At 45.3% G+C, this 18,888-nt stretch overlaps 1 protein-coding gene across 13 annotated transcripts in view; it reads left to right on the top strand.

The window, feature by feature from the left end:
* Nucleotides 1-1,614: 1,614 nt before the first annotated feature.
* The window catches only part of TPM3 (tropomyosin 3), a 35,304-nt gene continuing 18,030 nt past the window's right edge, over nucleotides 1,615-18,888 (top strand). For 6 of the 13 annotated variants that reach the window (XM_036272026.1, XM_036272025.1, XM_036272022.1 and 3 more), the window contains exons 1-2: nucleotides 1,626-1,816; nucleotides 2,428-2,553. In XM_036272026.1, coding sequence (XP_036127919.1) covers nucleotides 1,700-1,816; nucleotides 2,428-2,553 — 243 coding nt within the window. In that variant the 5' untranslated portion in view covers nucleotides 1,626-1,699. Of the gene's footprint in view, nucleotides 1,817-2,427; nucleotides 2,554-11,413; nucleotides 11,632-18,888 lie in introns of those variants that run through there. The other 7 variants (XM_036272031.1, XM_036272032.1, XM_036272030.1 and 4 more) reach the window with 3 other exon arrangements.

The raw sequence follows: 18,888 nt of genomic DNA, 5'->3' as shown, positions 1-18,888 counted from the left end.
GATGACCACCAAAGCTCTTCTGCCTGCTTCTGTGTGATATGTTTGATATTGGGTTGCTTAATTAGGAACCAACTAAATGTCAAACATATTCTTACAGCAGTGGGCAATTTGGCATCACACCCTTTCCTACATCTGGGGCTCTGGGGCTCCTATCTTTGTTACTGAACCTCTTCCCTCCAGGACCCCTTTGGAAAAACTGCCTACACAGATTTCAGTTTTAAGTTGACGGGCTAGTATGAGAGCAGGAGAGAGCTGGCATTTATTTGAGAATCTAATCTTCCTATATCTTTCCCTTGTACCAAAAGCCATATATCTCTGATCTTCTCCTGTTCCTGTATTTTTTTCCTCCTCTTTATTCAATGTCCACCCCCCCACACTCTATTATCTACTGCTTCCTGACCCTGGTACTGTCTTGTTCCCTAGTCCCACAGTAGGAGTCTCTGGTTTTTCTTCTTTCCTTCAAGAGCCAGCTGATGGTCTATCTGCCTGTCTACCTCTAGTGACTGGAAGCTCTCAAGAGTGGACTCAGTTTTTGCCCTCTGTCTCAGTTTCCCCATTGCTGGGGCTTAGTATTAACATGACCCATCTATCCTTGATATAATGACTACTTAGAAAATTTATATTCTTCCCTGATTGCTCTGGTCACCTTGACCAGTGTCCCCCTCTCCCTTGGCATATTCTCAGATTGAATGGTGCAAGAGTACTGGGATCAATTGCCACCTGTTTATAACAAGGCTCAAAGTGGAAGAATGATCATGGCCTGGAACTAAGCTGGGGAGAATAAAGCTGGTAATGATGATTACCAGGGTGTGTGCAGGGTCGGGGTGAAGGATATTAAGGGAGCAGAGGATGAGAAGAGGAGAGAGCAAAATAGACCTTGGTCTGTGTGGGTATCAAAGTTCTATTTAAAGATCACTATGGGGAAACAGAGGGCATGATTCTATCTGGATTACTCTGACCCTGCCCTGATTCTCTCTCCCACTTGAAGCTCAGGGACAGCCTTCCAGATCTCCACCCTACCCTCTTACTCCATCCCTGTGACTCTTAAGGGGAGGAATATGTCTCCCTGCCAATTAAAGTCTCTCAAAATAACGCAGTAATTTGATCTGGGGATCGGGGGAATTGTCAGGATCATGAATGACCCCTCCTTTTCACTATTGCTCAAACTTCCTGAATACTAGGAATCAAAAGGTAAAACTCAACCAGTGGAGTTTGATCAGCATCCAACACAGTCCAGGTGAGAGTAAGGGGAAACTGAAGAGCAACTGGGACTCTCAAGTTCTACCACTCTAGAATTGCCAAAGTACCCTTCTCTATTTCACTGTTCCCCTCTCCCCTCTCCCTGCTCTTTAAAAAAACCCATACAGCTGCCCAGAGTGAGTGGAAAGTTTCAGGGTCAGGAAGAGCGTCTCCCCTCCCCAACTTTCCATTGTCTAAAATCAGCCTCAGCTGTTCCTAAATTTTTTCTTTGCCTGTGATGTCAGTCTACCAAAGTGTCTCACCCTGTGTTCTTCCAGGAGAACAATGATGGGCTGGAGGGAGCTGGAAGGACCATATTAGGAACAAGAGGTGGAGCCATAAACAGAGATAAGGGCTCAAGTCTGGGGGACTCTAGTCACTCCGCCAGCAGTACCTCCTTTCTTTCCCTAGTCTCCAGTTCTCCAGTGTTCACAGGTGAGCTCACCAACAGCCACTGCTCATGATGGAGGCCATCAAGAAAAAGATGCAGATGCTAAAGCTGGACAAGGAGAATGCTCTGGACAGGGCAGAACAAGCTGAAGCTGAGCAGAAGCAGGCAGAAGAAAGAAGTAAACAGGTAGGCACTGGCACTGGTGTCTCTCACCTACTAGTGAGCAAGACTGTGCAATGGAAGAGAGTTTTCATGAAAAAGGCAGTGACTACTGGTACCAACTCCTTCTTTGAGTAGGAGAAACTCGTCTGCTTCCCCAGCCTGACTGGATAGGCAAAGGACAAATAGGGTAACTGACCCAGACTGTCTGCATAACCTTGGGAAAGTCAGTGGTCCTTTCTGAGCTCATTGTGTCTCCTTGATTTAAGTAGGAGTAGGTCCCATTTTGGAAGAGCCCCTGATTTCTAGAGGAAAAGGTGGGAGCTTCGCATACAGCATCTCTTTTCCCTTAGATGGAGTTATAGGCACCTACACCCTAATATATTTACTATCCCAGAGTCTTAAATGAAAACTCAGCATGGCTTGATCATCTTAGGATCCAAGATCATAGGGTCACAGGCCAAGGCCAGTATAACTCCTGGGGCAGTTGGCTGGAAGCGATGGGAGAGAAAGTGTGTCATTCTGGTGATGATAAAATAGAGCTCAGCTCAGGGATCTGTCAGGGCTTAAGATCCCAGGATCTGAGCCTGCACTGCTGTGTATGTATGTCTTGTGTGTGACTCTTGGGGCTCCTACAGCTGGAAGATGAGCTGGCAGCAATGCAGAAGAAGCTGAAAGGGACAGAAGATGAGCTGGACAAGTATTCTGAAGCTTTGAAGGATGCCCAGGAGAAGCTGGAGCTGGCAGAGAAGAAGGCAGCTGATGTGAGTATTAGAGAGATGGGGGTGGGTTTCATCTACACATATAAGATCTTCATGTTAATAGGACTAAATTCCAAACACACTTGGACATATACCTACTTGTGGATTCACAGAACATAGACATAGATTCCCCATACGTTATAGCATATAACCACATGCTGGCATATCCTTGTAATGGCATATTCTTCCTTCCTTCCTTTCTTTATTTTTTTATTTAAGTCCTCAACCAAGGAACCAAGGATATTTTTCCATTTTTCATTTTCAGAAAGAGTGGGAGGGAGAGAGAGATAGAGAAGGGGACGGAGAGAGAGAGAAACATCGTCGTGAAAGAGACACCAATTGGTTGCCTCCCGCACAACCCTGATGAGGGCCGGGGACCAAACCGAACCACAACCAAGGTATGTGCCCTTGACCGGAATTGAACCTTTGACTCTTTGGTCTATGGGCCAATGCTCTAAACGCTGAGCCAAATCAGCCAGGGCAATTTATCCTTTCTTAAAGACACATAGAAGTCTTTAAGGTCTCACCTCAATCCAGGAATTTAATTATCTTTCCCAGGGCTTGGACAAAGGGTGGGGACTCTAAGTCCAGACTGCTATCACTTATCCCACCTCCTCCCCTATGCCACATTCTTAGCTTTTGTGTCCAAGATTTGGCATGTAGATATGTATATTAATAGGGAGACTCTCATCTCTTAACTGTCCAGCAAAGGCAGCTCATATTTCATAATGGGACAAAAGAGGTCACGTTGACCCTAGCCTTATCTGGGTTTGTTTATCTTGGCCATTGTAGATATCTGCCCTTATGCTAGAGATGCCATAGGAAACATTGTTCATGGGGCAGCAGAGAGGACCTTAGAATGATAGAAGAAACTGAAAGGGACAGAAGAAATAAGATGGAAATCTTAGATGCTGGATAATCTCAGAGGGGAAAGGTATCACCATCAGACCTTACTCTGTGAAGTTGACTAAATTACTCAGCTTCTCTAGGGCTAAATTTTCCCTAGAACATTTTTATATTTGAAAATAAAATGAATTATCTTTTCCACTTTATTTTATCCCATAACCACCTACTTTCCTTCACCTTCAACCTTGAAGCTTACCATGAAGATAAATGAGAGATTACATAGAAAAGTACCATAGGAGTCTTTTTCCCCCCTTTATTGCTTTTAGAGAGAGAGGAAGGGAAAGAGAGAGAGAGATAGAAACATCAATGAGAGAGAACATCGATTGGCTGCCTCCTACATGTTCCCATTGGGGATTGGGCCCACAACCTGGGCATGTACCCTGACTGAGAATGGAACCTGCGACCTCTTGGTGCATGGGCTGATGCTCTACAATGGACCACACCAGGTCCGTAGGAATCTTTTCTTTTAAAAAAATTTTTTTTTATCCTCACTGGGGGACATTTTTTCCATTTTTTGTTCAGATAGAGTGGGAGGGAGAGAGAGGAAGAGAGAGAGAAAAACATCGATGTGAAAGGGACACATCGAGTGGCTGCCACCCACACAACCCAACCAGGGCCGGGGACAAACTGCAATCGTGGTATGCGCCCTTAGCAGGAACCGAACCCGGGTCTCTCTGGACCGCAGGCCGACGCTCTAACCGCTGAGCCAAACCGGCCAGGGCCCATAGGAATCTTAATAGCAACAAAAGAATGTCCTCGTATTGATGGAAATAGTAAATTCTCAGCACTGAATTAATAGGAAATGACAAGCATGTGTTTTTAAAAATTACATTTGTTTTTGGAAAATAGCTAGAAAGAGAGTAGGCCATTCACAAATGATTTTGAGCCCGGCCAGTGTGGTTCAGTGGATTGAGCATTGTTCCATGCACCAAGAGGTCATTGGTTGGATTCCTGGTCAGGGCACATGTGTGTGTTGTGGGTTCCACCCCCACTAGGTAGTGTGCAGGAGGCAGCTGATTGATGTTCTGTTATCAGTGTTTCTCTCTCTCTCTCCCTTTCCCTTTATCTCTCTCTAAAATATCAATAAAAATATATTTAAAAAACAAAAGAAACAAAACAAGTGTTTTGTTTTTTAATTATGTTTATTTTTTTATACTCACCCAAGGACATTTTTACATTCACCTTCAGATAGAGTGGGAGGGATGGAGAGAGGGAGAAGCATCGATGTGAAAGAGACACATCGAGTGGTTGCCACCCAAACGACCCTAACCGGGTCCGGGGATGAACTGCAACCGAGGCACGTGCCCTCAGCAGGAACCAAACTCGGGACTCTCCGGCCCACGAGCTGACGCTCTAACCACTGAGCAAAGCCGGCCAGGGCAAAACAAATGTTTTTCTCTGTACCGCAGGCCGACTCTCCAACTGCTGAGCCAAACCGGCCAGGGCAAAACAAATGTTTCTGAATCTTCATATTTAGCTCTTTGCTCTTAGGTTTCTGATCTCCTTTGTGGCTCTCCACCACTTTCAGTGGCCTGGGAAAGTGATGAGTGTTGTTAAATATACCATGCCAGAGGTCAGAGACACAAAGTGGATCATATACATTATGTATATATTCATAGTTTCCAAAAGTTTATGCCACTGCAAACTATTAACTCACCCTTCTTGTAAGATTTCGAAACATGCAGGTTCCCCGTAGGGCTCTGGGCAAGTGCGTGATGGCCTGCTGGAATTGCTTAACCTTCGTTCCAGGTATAAATGGATAGATGTCTCTGGTTCTAATAAGCAGACATGGGGATAGTTTTTGCAAAGTGTCACAATGTCACATTGATAGCAGTTTTGTGAGATGTTGGGTAACAAATTTCGGGGTTAAATCTTTAGGCTGAAACAGTATGTGGGCTTGAGCAGATGTTTCCAGGAGCAATGAAGAGAACAAACAAGTTGAACCTGAGATCTTGGGAGAGTGTGATCTAGAGGCTCTAGACAATATATAAATATCACTGGAAAGATACAGGAATTTCGTGGGGATGAATTCTGTCCAGTTTTATATACCGTTGTCCCTCCCAACTTCGCGCTTCGACTTTCACAGCTTCATTCTATTGTGGTTTTTTCAAATAGATTCATTAAAAAGTTGATTGAGACAGTGAAAATGATATAGCGTGTGCTCGGTTGTCTGAGTCAATTATACACCTCTGTATTACAATTAAAATTACTGTACGTATGGACTGTTGGCCTATGTATTCGAGCACCTCAGAAATCCTTCAATGCCTGGTGCAACCGCTAGAGTCTGGAACGGATTAACTTGATAAACGAGGGACGACTGTACACACACACATACATCACCCCCCACCCAGGCATACTCAGTATATTCATTTGAAAACACTTCTCATATTTATATAGGAATCTACCAAAAACATCCAAATATATAAACCATGGATTAATAAAAACAAACTCACTGGCTGATTTGGCTCAGCAGTTAGAGCTTTGGCCCACGAACTGAAGGGTCAAGGGTTCAATTCCTGGTCAAGGGCAAGCACCTAGGTTGCAGGGGTTTTTTTTGTTTGTTTGTTTTATCCTCACCCGAGGACATTTTTCCATTTTTTGTACAAAGTGGGAGGGAGAGAGAGGAAGAGAGAGAGAGAGAAACATCGATGTGAAAGGGACACATCGAGTGGCTGCCACCCACACGACCAACCAGGGCCGGGGACAAACTGCAACCAAGGTACATGCCCTTAGCGGGAACCGAACCCGGGTCTCTCCAGACCGCAGGCGGGCGCTCTAACCGCTGAGCCAAACCGGCCAGGGCTAGGTTGCAGGTTTGATCCCAGGCCACAGCTGGGGTCGTGCAGGAGACAGGCAACCAATCTGTGTCTCTCTCACAACAATGTTTCTCTCTCTCTCTTCTTCCTTCCCTTCTACTCGCTCTAAAAATTGATGGAAAAATATCCTCAGGTAAGGATTAACAAAAACAAACAAATTTATTCAACTTCTCTCACCTTTGTTAGCTTTCCCCTTACAGTCAGTAAGTACCCTCAGAGATATGAGATATGAAAAGCAAGAAACAGAAGAGGAAGGCTGAGGGCAGGAGGCAAAAACCTGTTAGATCTGGTGAAGATACAGGAAGAAAGATTTCTCTTCTCAAAGCTGGGGTCAGCAAACTACCACCTGTAGGGTAAATCCTGCCCCAGCATGTGTGTGTGTGTGTGTGTGTGTGTTTCTTCTTCTTCTTTTTTTTTTTAAGCAATAATTGTGCTTCAGATAAACCTCATTGGCCACGATACTTCCACTGTGCAAAGCTAGCCCAGTCTGGTTTTTGTAGAGTTTTATTGGAACATTGTCATGCCCATTCACTTACATAGCGTCTATTGGCTTTCTCCCTATGATCTACAAAGCCAGAAATATTTACTATCAGGCCCTTTACAGAAAAATTGTCTGACTCCTACCTCAAAGGGTCAAAGAAGGAAAGTGAGGTGTTGATAAAAATTGGGAAAAGCTTTGAATAAGGAGGAGACAACAAGGTTTAAAGTAGACAGCAAGGGTCAATCATTAGCAACATAATATATGCATTTTTGTGGGGAGGGTGCTCTGTCCAATATAAAGGAAGTTCACAGATCACTTTCTGCCCTTGAGATTAATAAACAAGTAAACAGAGCATATTACTTTGATGTAGATAAGGGGAAGAAAGAGAGGAGAGAGTCAATAGCTGCATGTTTACACAGGGAATTCTGATTATCCAAGAAAATTTGCTGGAAAGTGTAGGATTTGCTAGGACTGCTTGAACAAAGAAAGGTCAAGGGTATGACAAGGTTAGTCCAAACTTTTTTTTTCCTCCCTGAGTTCATCTAAGATCTTTTTTTATTACTATTATTAATTTTACTTTATTGATTTTAGAGAGAGAGGAAGGGAGAGGGAGAGAGATAGAGACATCAATGAGAGAGAATAGAGACTGGCCCACCTCCTGCATGCCTCCCACTGAGGATCCAGCCCACAACCTGTGCATGTGCCCTGATCTGGAATAAAACTGGCAACCTCTTGGTGCATGGGTCAACACTTAACCACTGAGCCACACCTGCTGGGCTTCTTTTTTATTTTTAACTGTGGAAAAATATACAAAACATAAAATTGGCCATTTTAGCCCTGGCTGAGTAGCTCAGTTGATTAGAGCGTTGTCTTGATATGCTAAGGTTGCGAGTTCATTTCTCCGTCAGGGCATATACAAGAAGTAACCAACGAATGCATAAATAAGTGGAACAAATTGATGTTTCTTTCTCTCTCCCTTCCGCTCTCTCTCTCTCTAAAAATCAATAAATAAAAAAATTTAAAAATTGGCCATTTTAACCATCTAAAAATGTACAGTTCAGTAGTAGTAAGAACATTCACATTGTTTTGTTGTACAACCATGTCTAAGGTTCTTTCAATATGAGATGAAATCAGAAACCAATTAGGGTAAAACAAGGAAAGAGAGGAGTGCAATGGTTAGGACATAGAGTCATTACACCCTATTTTAAGTACAGGAGGTGGGAGAGATGGGAAGAGGAGGGACAGGGATAGAAAGACCTGTTGATATATTGTATTGTTGGTCACCAGGAAAACAATAGCACTGGACCTCATTCTGCCCATCCATCATACTTTTAAAGGCTATCAGAGTCAATCCACCTGTTTCCCTGGATCAAGAGAGGATTATCTGTTCAAATCTAACAGCTTCAGGAATGCATGGTGCTCTCAACACCCCTTTGTTTTGTCTAAGATGAGGTCTGCTTTTTCACTAGGGCAAAGGGAAGTACAACAGTGCCCCCTGCTGACCAGCACCCAGATGACAAAGTTTCATTTCTGCTTCTGTAGACTCTCTGATCAGACTTCTCCAGAGAGATGGAAAAATTCTTAGCCATCAGGGTAGAGTTTACTGAGGCTAAGAACTCTACTCTTTCTTCTCAATTCTTGGGGGGGGGGGAGGAGCAAAGTGTATAGGTTATTCTACCAAGCAAATTATTCTTTTTTTTCATAATTTTATATTTTGTTATTATATTATTATGTCTGAGTCATTTCCTCTGAATAGTCTCATTGCTCAGTATTTCTAAAAGGAAATAGGAAGATAAAGCTTCCAGGAGTTTCCTCAGAACCAGGCATCAAGGGTAGCAACTGTCTTACCTACCAATCCTTTCAGGGGGTAGGATTCTTAATTCTAAGTCCTGTTCTACACCTTAATTCTCTAGGGCAGAAGAGAGCTGCATCACAGGAGAGATTTATTACTATTAGTAAATGGGAAGGTGGGAGAAATACAAAGAAAAAAGAGGAAGATGATAACATTTTGAAGTCTTTACTATTGTGCTTCCAAAATTCCTGCATGGCAGTGCCTGTAGGGATAGTTTCTAACTCGATGTACATGGAAGCAGAAGTTGCAGTGAAATTGGTGAAGGTTATAATACAGAATGGAGGCTCAGTTCCTCAGTACAGTTTTCCAGGCACTCACATCTTGCTGTTGCACAAAAGATCTGTTAACAGTGTTACCGGAAAGGGGACTTGATCCTTGGTGGGTCTGCCTAGGGCCGGCCAATAGCGTGCAGGAAAAATTTCATAAGTCCAGGTGAATTTTAGAGGACATTTATTAAAGCTAGGGACAGTGAAACAACAACAGTCTGGGGAAATGAGCCTAGGCTGATCTGCTTTGGTTAAGAAGTCAGAGAAAAGGGGGCCTTGGGGACAGGTTCATGAGGTTTGCTGGGGATGAGCTGCCACTGCCCATTGCTGCCCTGGTTGCAAGCCTCATGGGATGCTTTAGAGTTTAGGAGATGAATGTTTGTAGGGAAAGAAGGTGGTGGTAGTGGTGGGAGGAAGGCACAAGTGTGTTTCTGGGAGGGAGAACAAAAGCTGGGACCTTTGGTTTGAGGGGTTTTAAAGGCTGGGCATTTACGGGAGTCTTAGGGGTGGATCGCAATAGAATATTCATTGAGATTTATTCTCTTAACTTTATGGGTTCTTGGGTGTGGTTGGCAAATGGCACAAATTGGATTTCTGCTATGTGTCTCCTTAAGTAAGGTGATTTGAGATATTTACCCTCTGGTTGGGGAGGAGAAATGCAAACCATTTACTCTTAAGTATCCCTGGTTTAGGGAAGGTAGGATTTACTAGATGGCTGCAAACTGCTTGGCACCTAGATTTTCTAGATGGCTGCAAATTGTTGTTTAATTATCTCTCTCAGTTTCCCTATTCACTTATCCTGGTTTACTGGCCTGTCTCAACAGTGATCCATAATAGAGGATCCCTTCCTGATGAAATAGTGGCATAAGACCTTCCTTGCCTACAAAAGGAATTGTAAGCAATGATTAATTACCAAGTCTTAAGGTATAGAGGGGCTGGTAAATTGCTGGTGCATATTGACTTTCTAAGGCAGCGGTTCTCAACCTGTGGGTCGTGACCCCTTTGGGGGTCGAACGAACCTTTCGCAGGGTTCGCCTAAGACCATCGGCAAACACATCTTTCCAATGGTGATTCATAACAGTAGCAAAATTACAGTTGTGAAGTAGCAACAAAAATAATTTTGTGGTTGGGGGTCACCACAACACGAGGTACTGTATTAAAAGGTCGTGGCATTAGGAAGGTTCAGAACCACTGCAAAGGAACAGGGGAAAGACTAGTATTCTAAATAGGACATGTTAGTTCATAACTGATGCCAAACAGAATAAATTTACCATCCTGCCTGTCCCTTCCATACCCATACTTTCCTTCATTGACTTTCAGGAGATGGGAGAGAACCTACCTGAGCCAGGTTTGAAAGGAGGTTGCAGAGTGGGTTTTTTTTTTTTTTTTCCATTTTTTTGTTCAGATAGAGTGGGATGGAGAGAGAGGAAGAGAGAGAGAAACATCGATGTAAAAGGGACACATCGAGTGGTCGTCACCCGCACAACCAACCAGGGCCGGGGACAAACTGCAACCGAGGTACGCACACTTAGCAGGAACCAAACCCGGGTCTCTCTGGACCGCAGGCGACGCTCCAACCGCTGAGCCAAACTGACCAGGGCTGCAATTTTTATTAATTTATTTTTGTTACAGTTGTTTCTCCTTTTTCCCTCATTGACAATCCTCCTGATCCCGCTCCCCCCCTTGTTATCTAAGTTCTGTGGTTTATACCCCCCTTCCTGTCCTCTGAGGTTTGTCAGTCTGCACCCTACTTCCATGTCCTGGGTCTATTATGTTCATCAGCTTGTATTGTTCATTATATTCCACAAATAAGTGAGATCATGCAATACCTGTCCTTCTCTGATTGGCTTAGTTTGCTTAGCATAATACTCTCCGGGTCCCTCCATGTCATCTCAAAGGATAAGAGATCGCTCTTTCTTACAGCTGCATAGCATTCCATCGTGTATATGTACCACAGCTTTTTTATCCACTCATCCATTGATGGACACTTGGGCTGTTTCCAGATCTTAGCAATTGTAAATAGTGCTGCTATGAACATAGGGGTACAGCTATTCTTTCTGATTGGTGTCAGAGTGGGGTTCTTTTGAAGATGAGACTCAAAAAGTCTAAGCTTTTCCTAGCACCTGGTTCTGAAGCCAGTGTGGGATGGGGAGAAGAGGCTTGTAGGATATTTATATTATAGAGCTACAGGATGCTCTCGTGGGTAGATGGTGGTGGGTCAGCATTGGGGGAGTGAGGGGCCAATGGTGGGAGCGTAAGGACAGCCCACTAGTAGGCCAACCACGGGGGGCAGCCTGCCTGGGCAGAGGGGCTAGACCCCCACACGCCTTCACGTTACCATGGTAGCCTTCCTTCTTCCCAACCCTGCCCCTCTTTACAGGCCCAAGGGCCAGACCGGGAGCAGTCGGGAAGGCACCGCCCCTCGCTCCCCGCCTCGGGGCTCCTCCAGCAGCCAGCCTTCCCGCCTGCCTGGCGGTGGGAGGGCACAGCGGCTGTGGCGTCACATCCGCGCGGGCGGGGGAGTTCCGGTATTTCAGGGCGGAGCAGGCGGAACTAGGGTGAGAAGCGGTTGCAGCGCGGAGCGGAGGAGGCAGGAAACCGAACGCGAGCCGCAGCTGGGTGGGCACCATGGCCGGGATCACCACCATTGAGGCGGTGAAACGCAAGATCCAAGTTCTGCAGCAGCAGGCGGATGATGCAGAAGAGAGGGCCGAGCGCCTCCAGCGGGAAGTGGAGGGAGAAAGGCGGGCCCGGGAACAGGTACCGAGAGGGCGAGGCGCGTGAGGGAGGGGCAGGCCCGGGAACAGCTGGGACCCGGAACTGGGTCCCTTTATTTGTGGTGGAGCACGGCCCTCCGGGGGCTGGTAGATTCGGAGATGAAGTTGGAGTCTGCAGGATGGGTGGGGCTTGGCTTCAGTTGGACCTCAGGTGGGTGGGTGGGGGCTGGGTGCTCCAGCGAGCAGGCTTGACTTCCAAAGGAATTGAGCCTCCCGGGGCCTGGGAAGTGGTTTCCCTCCTACTTTTCCAGCTCATTCATTCAGTTCCTCGAAGTCGGGTGCGGCCGGGGGGAGGGGCTCAGCGGCCTCTCCCTCCCCCACTCCCCGTGAAGGGGCGTCACTTGGCTCTTGTTTGAGGTTTCCGGCCCACAGGGTGAGAGATGGGTGCTTCTCCGGTCGTGGGATGGGCAGGGTCTAACATACTGTTAAAGGGTGGGGCTCGGGAGTAGGAACCACCGGAAAGCCCCCGGCTTGGCCTGCTGGCAGCTTTTCCGTTCCCTCCTCCTGCTCAGGAAATGAGGCAGCAGTCGGCCGAGAGGAAGCGCGGTGCCCTCCCTGGAGGAGGTTGAGGCCACAGCACCGCCTCCCATCCTCCCGCCTGGGGCCCTTTCCCCTTACGGGGAGCCCTTGCATCTGCTAAATCCACTCTCTAAGTCGACAAGAAACGAGAGGGGAGGAAGTGGTACTTCACTCCCTACGTCTTAGTGCAAATGTAGGAACCGAAAAAAATGTGTCTGGCCCTACCCAAGAGGACCTGGAAGACAGGAACAGCAGCCACATTCAGGTCTTTATTGCTGAAGTGTGATTGATCAGTGCAAGCTGAACCGGAACTTCTTCCAAGCAGAGCTGATAAGGCGAGTGTATGTGGCAGAGAATCAGATGGAGTGCCAACTTCTGTCAAAGTTTCTGAATGACCAAGCACTGTGGTTGATGGAGACAGTGTACTGAGTTCTAGGTTCTAGTAATATTACTGTGTTACTATCCCAATTATCCACCGGTGTCTTTTTTTTTTTTTTTAATTCAGTAATATTTGTTCAATGGAAAGTTGGAACATAAAATGTTGATGGAATGAATGGTGATTCTTGAAACCGCTTTCTGTTTAGAAGTGGTAAAGTAGTTTTAATGAGCCATAAAAATTTCCAAGTTCTAGGGTGCAGTCTAGTGGGTGGAGCTGATCCCCTGAGTTGAGGCTTTGGTTTGGGAGGATTGTGAGGCTAGAGAGGAAAGTAACTTGCTAAAATTTGAAGAACCAGTGAAAGAACTCATAGGGTTTTATTGATAGATTTTCCCCCTTGGTAAGTTTTTCTTTTTGGCTGCTCCTCTGGGGAGTGACTGAGAATTAACATTTTGAGGGGTAAAGGGGGTGGGGGCAGCTGCCCTCCAGATTAACACTTGAAGATTGTTAGAATATTCATATCTTTTTATAACTGGGCATGAAAATGCTGGGAACTTGTCTTAGTCACTTTTTTCTCAGTGGATTTTTCCTCTGTACATTATGCCAGTAACTTCTAATTATCAATTCAAGTGAGATGGACTGGCTGGGTAACTCTTTATGTCTAGCTACACTATTTCGTCTCCTTTGTTCTGGAGACCATATCCCCTTAAAGGGGAAGCGAAAGGGTGGCGGAAGGAGCTAGCCACATGTTGAGTTGCAGAGCCTTAGGCTCAACATTTTAAGATTAGGCATTCTAGGAATAGTCTAGGATGGATTGATGTCACACACCCCACCCTCACCCATGCCTCCCAGGGTTTGGTAATTTTCCTTGTAGGAAAATCTGGCTCCCTTTTTTCCACTCTTGGTGACTTTGGGGTGATAGGCAGGCAGAGTGAGCAGCTTCAGATATTTCTTCAGCTGCTCCCTTGCTCAGAGCCTGCCACATTTGCTTACTGAGCTGAGGTCTAGGGAGGAAGTCCTCAGATGGGGAAGTAGGGTGATAGTTAAATATTGATGGAAACTAATATCTTCTCCCCAACTTGAGGAAGCCTAATCTTTTGGTTTTCTACACTAGTGAACTTTGAACCCCTCCTGAGGAGGAGACACCTGTGGGAAGGGGGTGGTGGTGGTGGTGGTGCTTGGGCTACCTGTTATCCTCTTAGGGCATTCTGGGATGTGGGTTTTGCAGGCACCTCCCTCAGGCACTGGAAGCTCAGCACTTCCTGATGGTGAGATTGTCACTTAGTGATTTTTCTGGTTGCTTTGTGTGAACATCCAACCCTTGTTGAGAAGCTGGCTGGCTCCAGAGCTGAGACTCTGGAGTTTGTGGAATCCATTTTTCCTTCCTGCTTTGGCCTGGAGAGTGATCTTTTATAATGTAGCACCTTGTCAAATCCACTTTTGATTTTGAGTCTCCTTTGCACTTCTTGCTGAATTTAAACAGTTGGCAACATAATACTTAAATGTAGGGTTTTTTTTAATCCTCACTTGAGGATATTTTTGTATTTTTTTTAAGATAGAGAAGGGGAGAGAGAGTGAGAGAGAAACAAACATCAATGTGAGAGACACACAAAGATTGGTTGCCTCCTACATGACCCGGACCGGGGCCTGGAACCAGACTGGAACTGAACCTGTGACTCATTGGTCCTGGAACTGACACTCTAACCACTGAGCAAAACCAGCCTGGGTCTTAAATGTAGTCTTTATCCTTATCCTTTTTTTGCTGTGATGGTGGTGGTAAAAATATACATAACAAAATTTATCATTTTAACTACTTTTATTTATTTTTTAAATCCTCACCTGAGATTTTTTTCATTGATTTTTAGAGAGAGGAAAAGAGAGAGAGAAGCATCGATCAGTTGCCCCCCGAATGCACCCCAACCAGGGACTGAACCTGCAACCTGGGTATGTGCCCTGACTCGGAATCGAACCCACCACTTTTCGGTGTATGGGATGATGCTCCGACCAACTGAGCCACACTGGCCAGGGCTATTTTTATTTTAAACGTGGTGTGTGTGTGTGTGTGTGTGTGTGTGTTTAAGAGAGAGAGCATCAATTGGTCACCTCCCATACCTGCCCCAACTGGGAATTGAACCCACCACCTTTTGGTGTACAGACGACGCTCCAACCAACTGAGCCACACTGGCCAGGACACCATTTTAACCACTTTTAATTGTATAGTTCACCTTACTTCTTTTCTAACTTCTGGTACTTGTCTCTTCTTTTTGTGGTCTAAAAATTTTTTAGGAATACTGTTGAGGGAGTCAGTGGGTTCGGACAGAAGTTTCAATTCTGACCTTATTCCCAAATTCCTACTCTCTGGAGGGGGTTAGAATGTCTGACTATTGTGTGTCTCTCTCCTATATCAATCTGGAGGACTAAGCAACAGGCTTTATCACCTTTCTTTGGTTCAGATTTGCTTTCCTGCTGATTACCTCACTTTCCCTTAACACTAGAGCACGCACTCATAGGGGAGAGGCAAATAGCCCTTTGCTCTGAGTGCCTCCCTTTAGACTCCACCTTTGTTTACTCTGGGGCTGATAGCTCTACTCCCTTCCAACTTGCCTTCCCCTTGGTGAAATTGAAGTCCCCAAGGACACAGTATCTCCCAGGGTAGATACATTTGTGAACACAGTGAACTGGAGCAGTCCTTTACTCTCAGGGCTTAAGCTTAACTTCCATTACTCATTTCCTTTTAATTTCATCTGTGGCTTTTGTCTAAAAACAGAAACCCCAGAGTGGCAGAATGCTAGATTTAGGCTAATCCCCTTCTGTCCTTGGCCCTGATCTACCTCCCAGCACCAGTGCCCTGTCAGTTTCTTGCCTTGAGGTGGTTGGTGTGCTTGGGGAACCTCTTTAGCATGGAGGATGGTAATATTCAAACCAAACTCATTTCACAACTGAAGCTGTTGCAGCCATCTTCTCATGTGTCAGAATTGCTGCTGTTTTCCCTCCCTTTCTCCTTGGGATCTTTGCTTCCTGGACAGTGGAGAATTCTGTTATTAATTGAAGGAAGGATTTCAAAGAGTGTATCCTCCAAGCTGGGCAGAGGTGGGTGGGCTGAAAGATCAGAGCCACATCTGGGCATGTTACACCTAGGATGATTAGAATACCGCAAAACAGTGATTCTCAACCTTCCTAATGCCGTGACCTTTTAATACAGTTCCTCATGTTGTGGTGACCCCCAACCATAAAATTATTTTCGTTGCTACTTCATAACTGTAATTTTGCTACTGCTATGAATTGCCATCGGAAATATGTGCTTTCCGATGGTCTTAGGTGACCCCTGTGAAAGGGTTGTTCAACCCCCAAAAGGGTGTCAACTCACAGTTTAAGAACTGCTGGCATAAAGCAGTGTTTCCCAGGGCCATGTTTCCCATTCTGGTTTGTAGAAGCTAGATCCACTCAATCTCTTGGCAGGACTGATTGACAGGCATTTTGCATAGGTTCTGATTTGAAGGAAAGTCAGGTGTGTTTCCTTTTCCCTGTAAATGTAACAGCTTGATTCAGCAAAGCTTTTGTTTCATTTTAAAGAGAGCTGATCCTCTGAGGGGAGGAGGGAAAAAAACCCCAACAGAACAGCCACTGCACCCCAGTGCGGGGTGGGAGGGGGGTGGTCCTGAAAGCTTTTGCTGGAACTCCTATCTGGGGTTCTGCTTTTGTTTTGTTGTGTTTTTTTGTTTGTTTGTTTTTTAATTTTTTTATCTTCACCCGAGGACATTTTTGCATGTTTCTTCAGATAGAGCGGGAGGGAGAGAGGGAGGAAGAGAGAGAAACATTGATGTGAGAGACACATCGTGTGGTTGCCACCCACACGACCCCAACTGGGGCCGGGGACAAACTGCAACCGATGTACATACCCTTAGCGGGAACCGAACCCAGGACTCTCTGGTGCGCGGCCGACACTCTAACAGCTGAGCCAAACCGGCAGGGGCTGGGGTTCTGCTTTTGATACAGCCTTGTTTAATGTGGGAATGTTCTTATGAGGGCAACAGAGATGTGTTTTCTCCTCCTCCCTTTTCAGCCTTGGGGAAAGTTCTGTTGTAAATGCTGATGTGTGGGAGAAACTGCCCGATCCAGCTTGTTGTCATGGAAACAGTGCACCCCACCCCCATAGCCTGTTATCTTCTCCTTTGGGGTAACTACTGGTGAGCTGGAAGGGGACTGAGATTAAATGAGTGTTCTCCAAATCTGGTTCCATTCTTGTGGGGTTTTTTTAGTTCTAGGCATCTGGTGTGAGATAAATTATACTGGCAATGTTTCATAGTTCTTGCCTGATAGCCTGACTTGTTCTTGTAGTCTTGACTTTCTGAATTTGTGGGGGAAATGTATGTTGTCCTAGGAGACATCTGTTTTCCTGGAAGAGACAAAACCAGAGAGAATACTTGTCTTTATGGTATTTTGAATAGTATAGTTAGAGACCCAAGTGGTTTCTTAGTAAATTCAGCTAATGTAGATTTCTAAGTTTTCTTTTCCTGTGGGTTGGTGGTTATATACCACCCCCCAAACTCAGTCCTGTTCCTTGAATACCTCCAATGTTTGTATTTGGAAATTTTTGTGTCTTTAAAAAACAAATTTGTTTATTGATTATACCCTGGCTGGTTTGGCTCAGTGGTAGAGCATCAGCCCATAGACCGAAGAGCTGCAGGTTCGATTCTGGATTCTGGTCAAGGGCACTTACCTCCCTTTCGGTTCAATCCCCAGCCCTGGTTGGCATCATGGGTCGTGTGGGAGGCAACCAATCGATGTCTCTGTCCCTCTCTCTCCCTCCTACTCTATCTGAAAATCAATGGAAAAATATCCTCGGGTGAGGATTAAAAGAAAATTTATCACCCGGCCGGTGTGGGTCAGTGGTTGAGCATTCACCCATGCACCAAGAGGTCACTGGTTCGATTCCTGGTCAGGGTATGTGCCCAGGTTGTGGGCCTGATCCCCAGTGGGGGGCATGCAGGAGGCAGCCAATCGATGTTCTCTCTCATCAATATTTCTATCTCTCTTCTTTCCTCTCCAAAATCAATAAAGAAAACATTTTTTAAAAAATGTATTGATTTTAGAAAGAGAGGAAGAGAGAAACATCAATTTGTACTACTTATTTATGCATTCATTGGTTGTTTCTTGTATGTGCCCTGATTGGGGATCGAATCGACAACCTTGGTGTATCAGGATGATGCTCTAACCAGCTGAACTACCTGGCCAGGGCTCAAATAATCTGATTCTTAACAGGAGTCTTTGGGTTATATCCCTCCCCATAGGCGCTAATGGCACAGATTATTTCTATAGCTACCCCCACCCCAGACTGCCAGGAGGAAATCAGGGTAATTGAATTCAGGTACAATCTGGGCTGTAGAAGAGAGATCGTGTTTACCAAGCACTTGGATAAGCATCTAAACTGGGTAGCATGCAGGGCAGATTAAATTCTTCTATGGTTGTGGTAGTCAGCATACTTGGGGAAGGGAAAAGCAGTCATAGGAAGAAGGCTTTTCTACCAATAGAATTTATCCACATGCAGCTGCCTCTTTTCCTTGTTTCTCATTCCATTACCGAGGAGGCATGGGATTTCTTGGACTCTAGCCTTGCTTGATTATGGGGTGGAAGTCAGGGAGAGGATTGTCCTAAACTGCACTTGGAGGATGAGGCCATGGGACTAAGGGGAATAGAAGAGAGTCACAATTCAGAAGTTTAGAGGAGTGGTATGGAGAAGACATTTTCTTCTGCCCCCAGTTCTTTTTGTAATGTCATAAAAGCAGGTAATTTTAGCTAGAAGAAGCTCCTTGTTAACTTTGAAAAGGTTGGGGGGTGGGTATCCCAGTGGACCAATCTTTCACTTTCTGATTTGGAAATCTTTCACTTTCTGATTTGGAAGGTTATTCAGGTGTGTCAAGGTAGGATAATCAGAGGGTTAACAACTTGACTTAAACAGCAAATTAATTTAGAATCTGTCTGGCTGGGTGGCTCAGTTTATTGGAATGCCAACCTATACACCAAAAGGTCATGGGTTTGATCCCTAGTTGGGGCATGTATGGGATGCAACCAATTGATGTTTCTCTCTCTTTCTCTTTCCCTTCCTCGCTAAAAAAAATTGAATAAAAACATCCTCAGGTGAGGATGAAAAAAAAAAAAAAGTAATCCGCCCTGACCAGTTTCGCTCAGTGGTTAGAGCGTCAGCCACAGACCAAAGGGGCTTGGGTTTGATTCCAGTCAATTACATGTACCTGGGTTGTAGGTTGTGCAGGAGGCAACCAATAGATGTGTCTATCTCACATCGGTGTTTCTCTCTCTCTTTCCCCCCTCCCTCCCTCCCTCCCT

The sequence above is a fragment of the Molossus molossus genome, unplaced genomic scaffold (assembly GCF_014108415.1).
Source record: "Molossus molossus isolate mMolMol1 unplaced genomic scaffold, mMolMol1.p scaffold_m16_p_20, whole genome shotgun sequence".
Classification (NCBI taxonomy): Eukaryota; Metazoa; Chordata; class Mammalia; order Chiroptera; family Molossidae; genus Molossus; species Molossus molossus.
The sequence above is the reverse complement of the archived record's forward strand: the minus strand, read 5'-3'. Positions and strand labels throughout refer to the sequence as shown.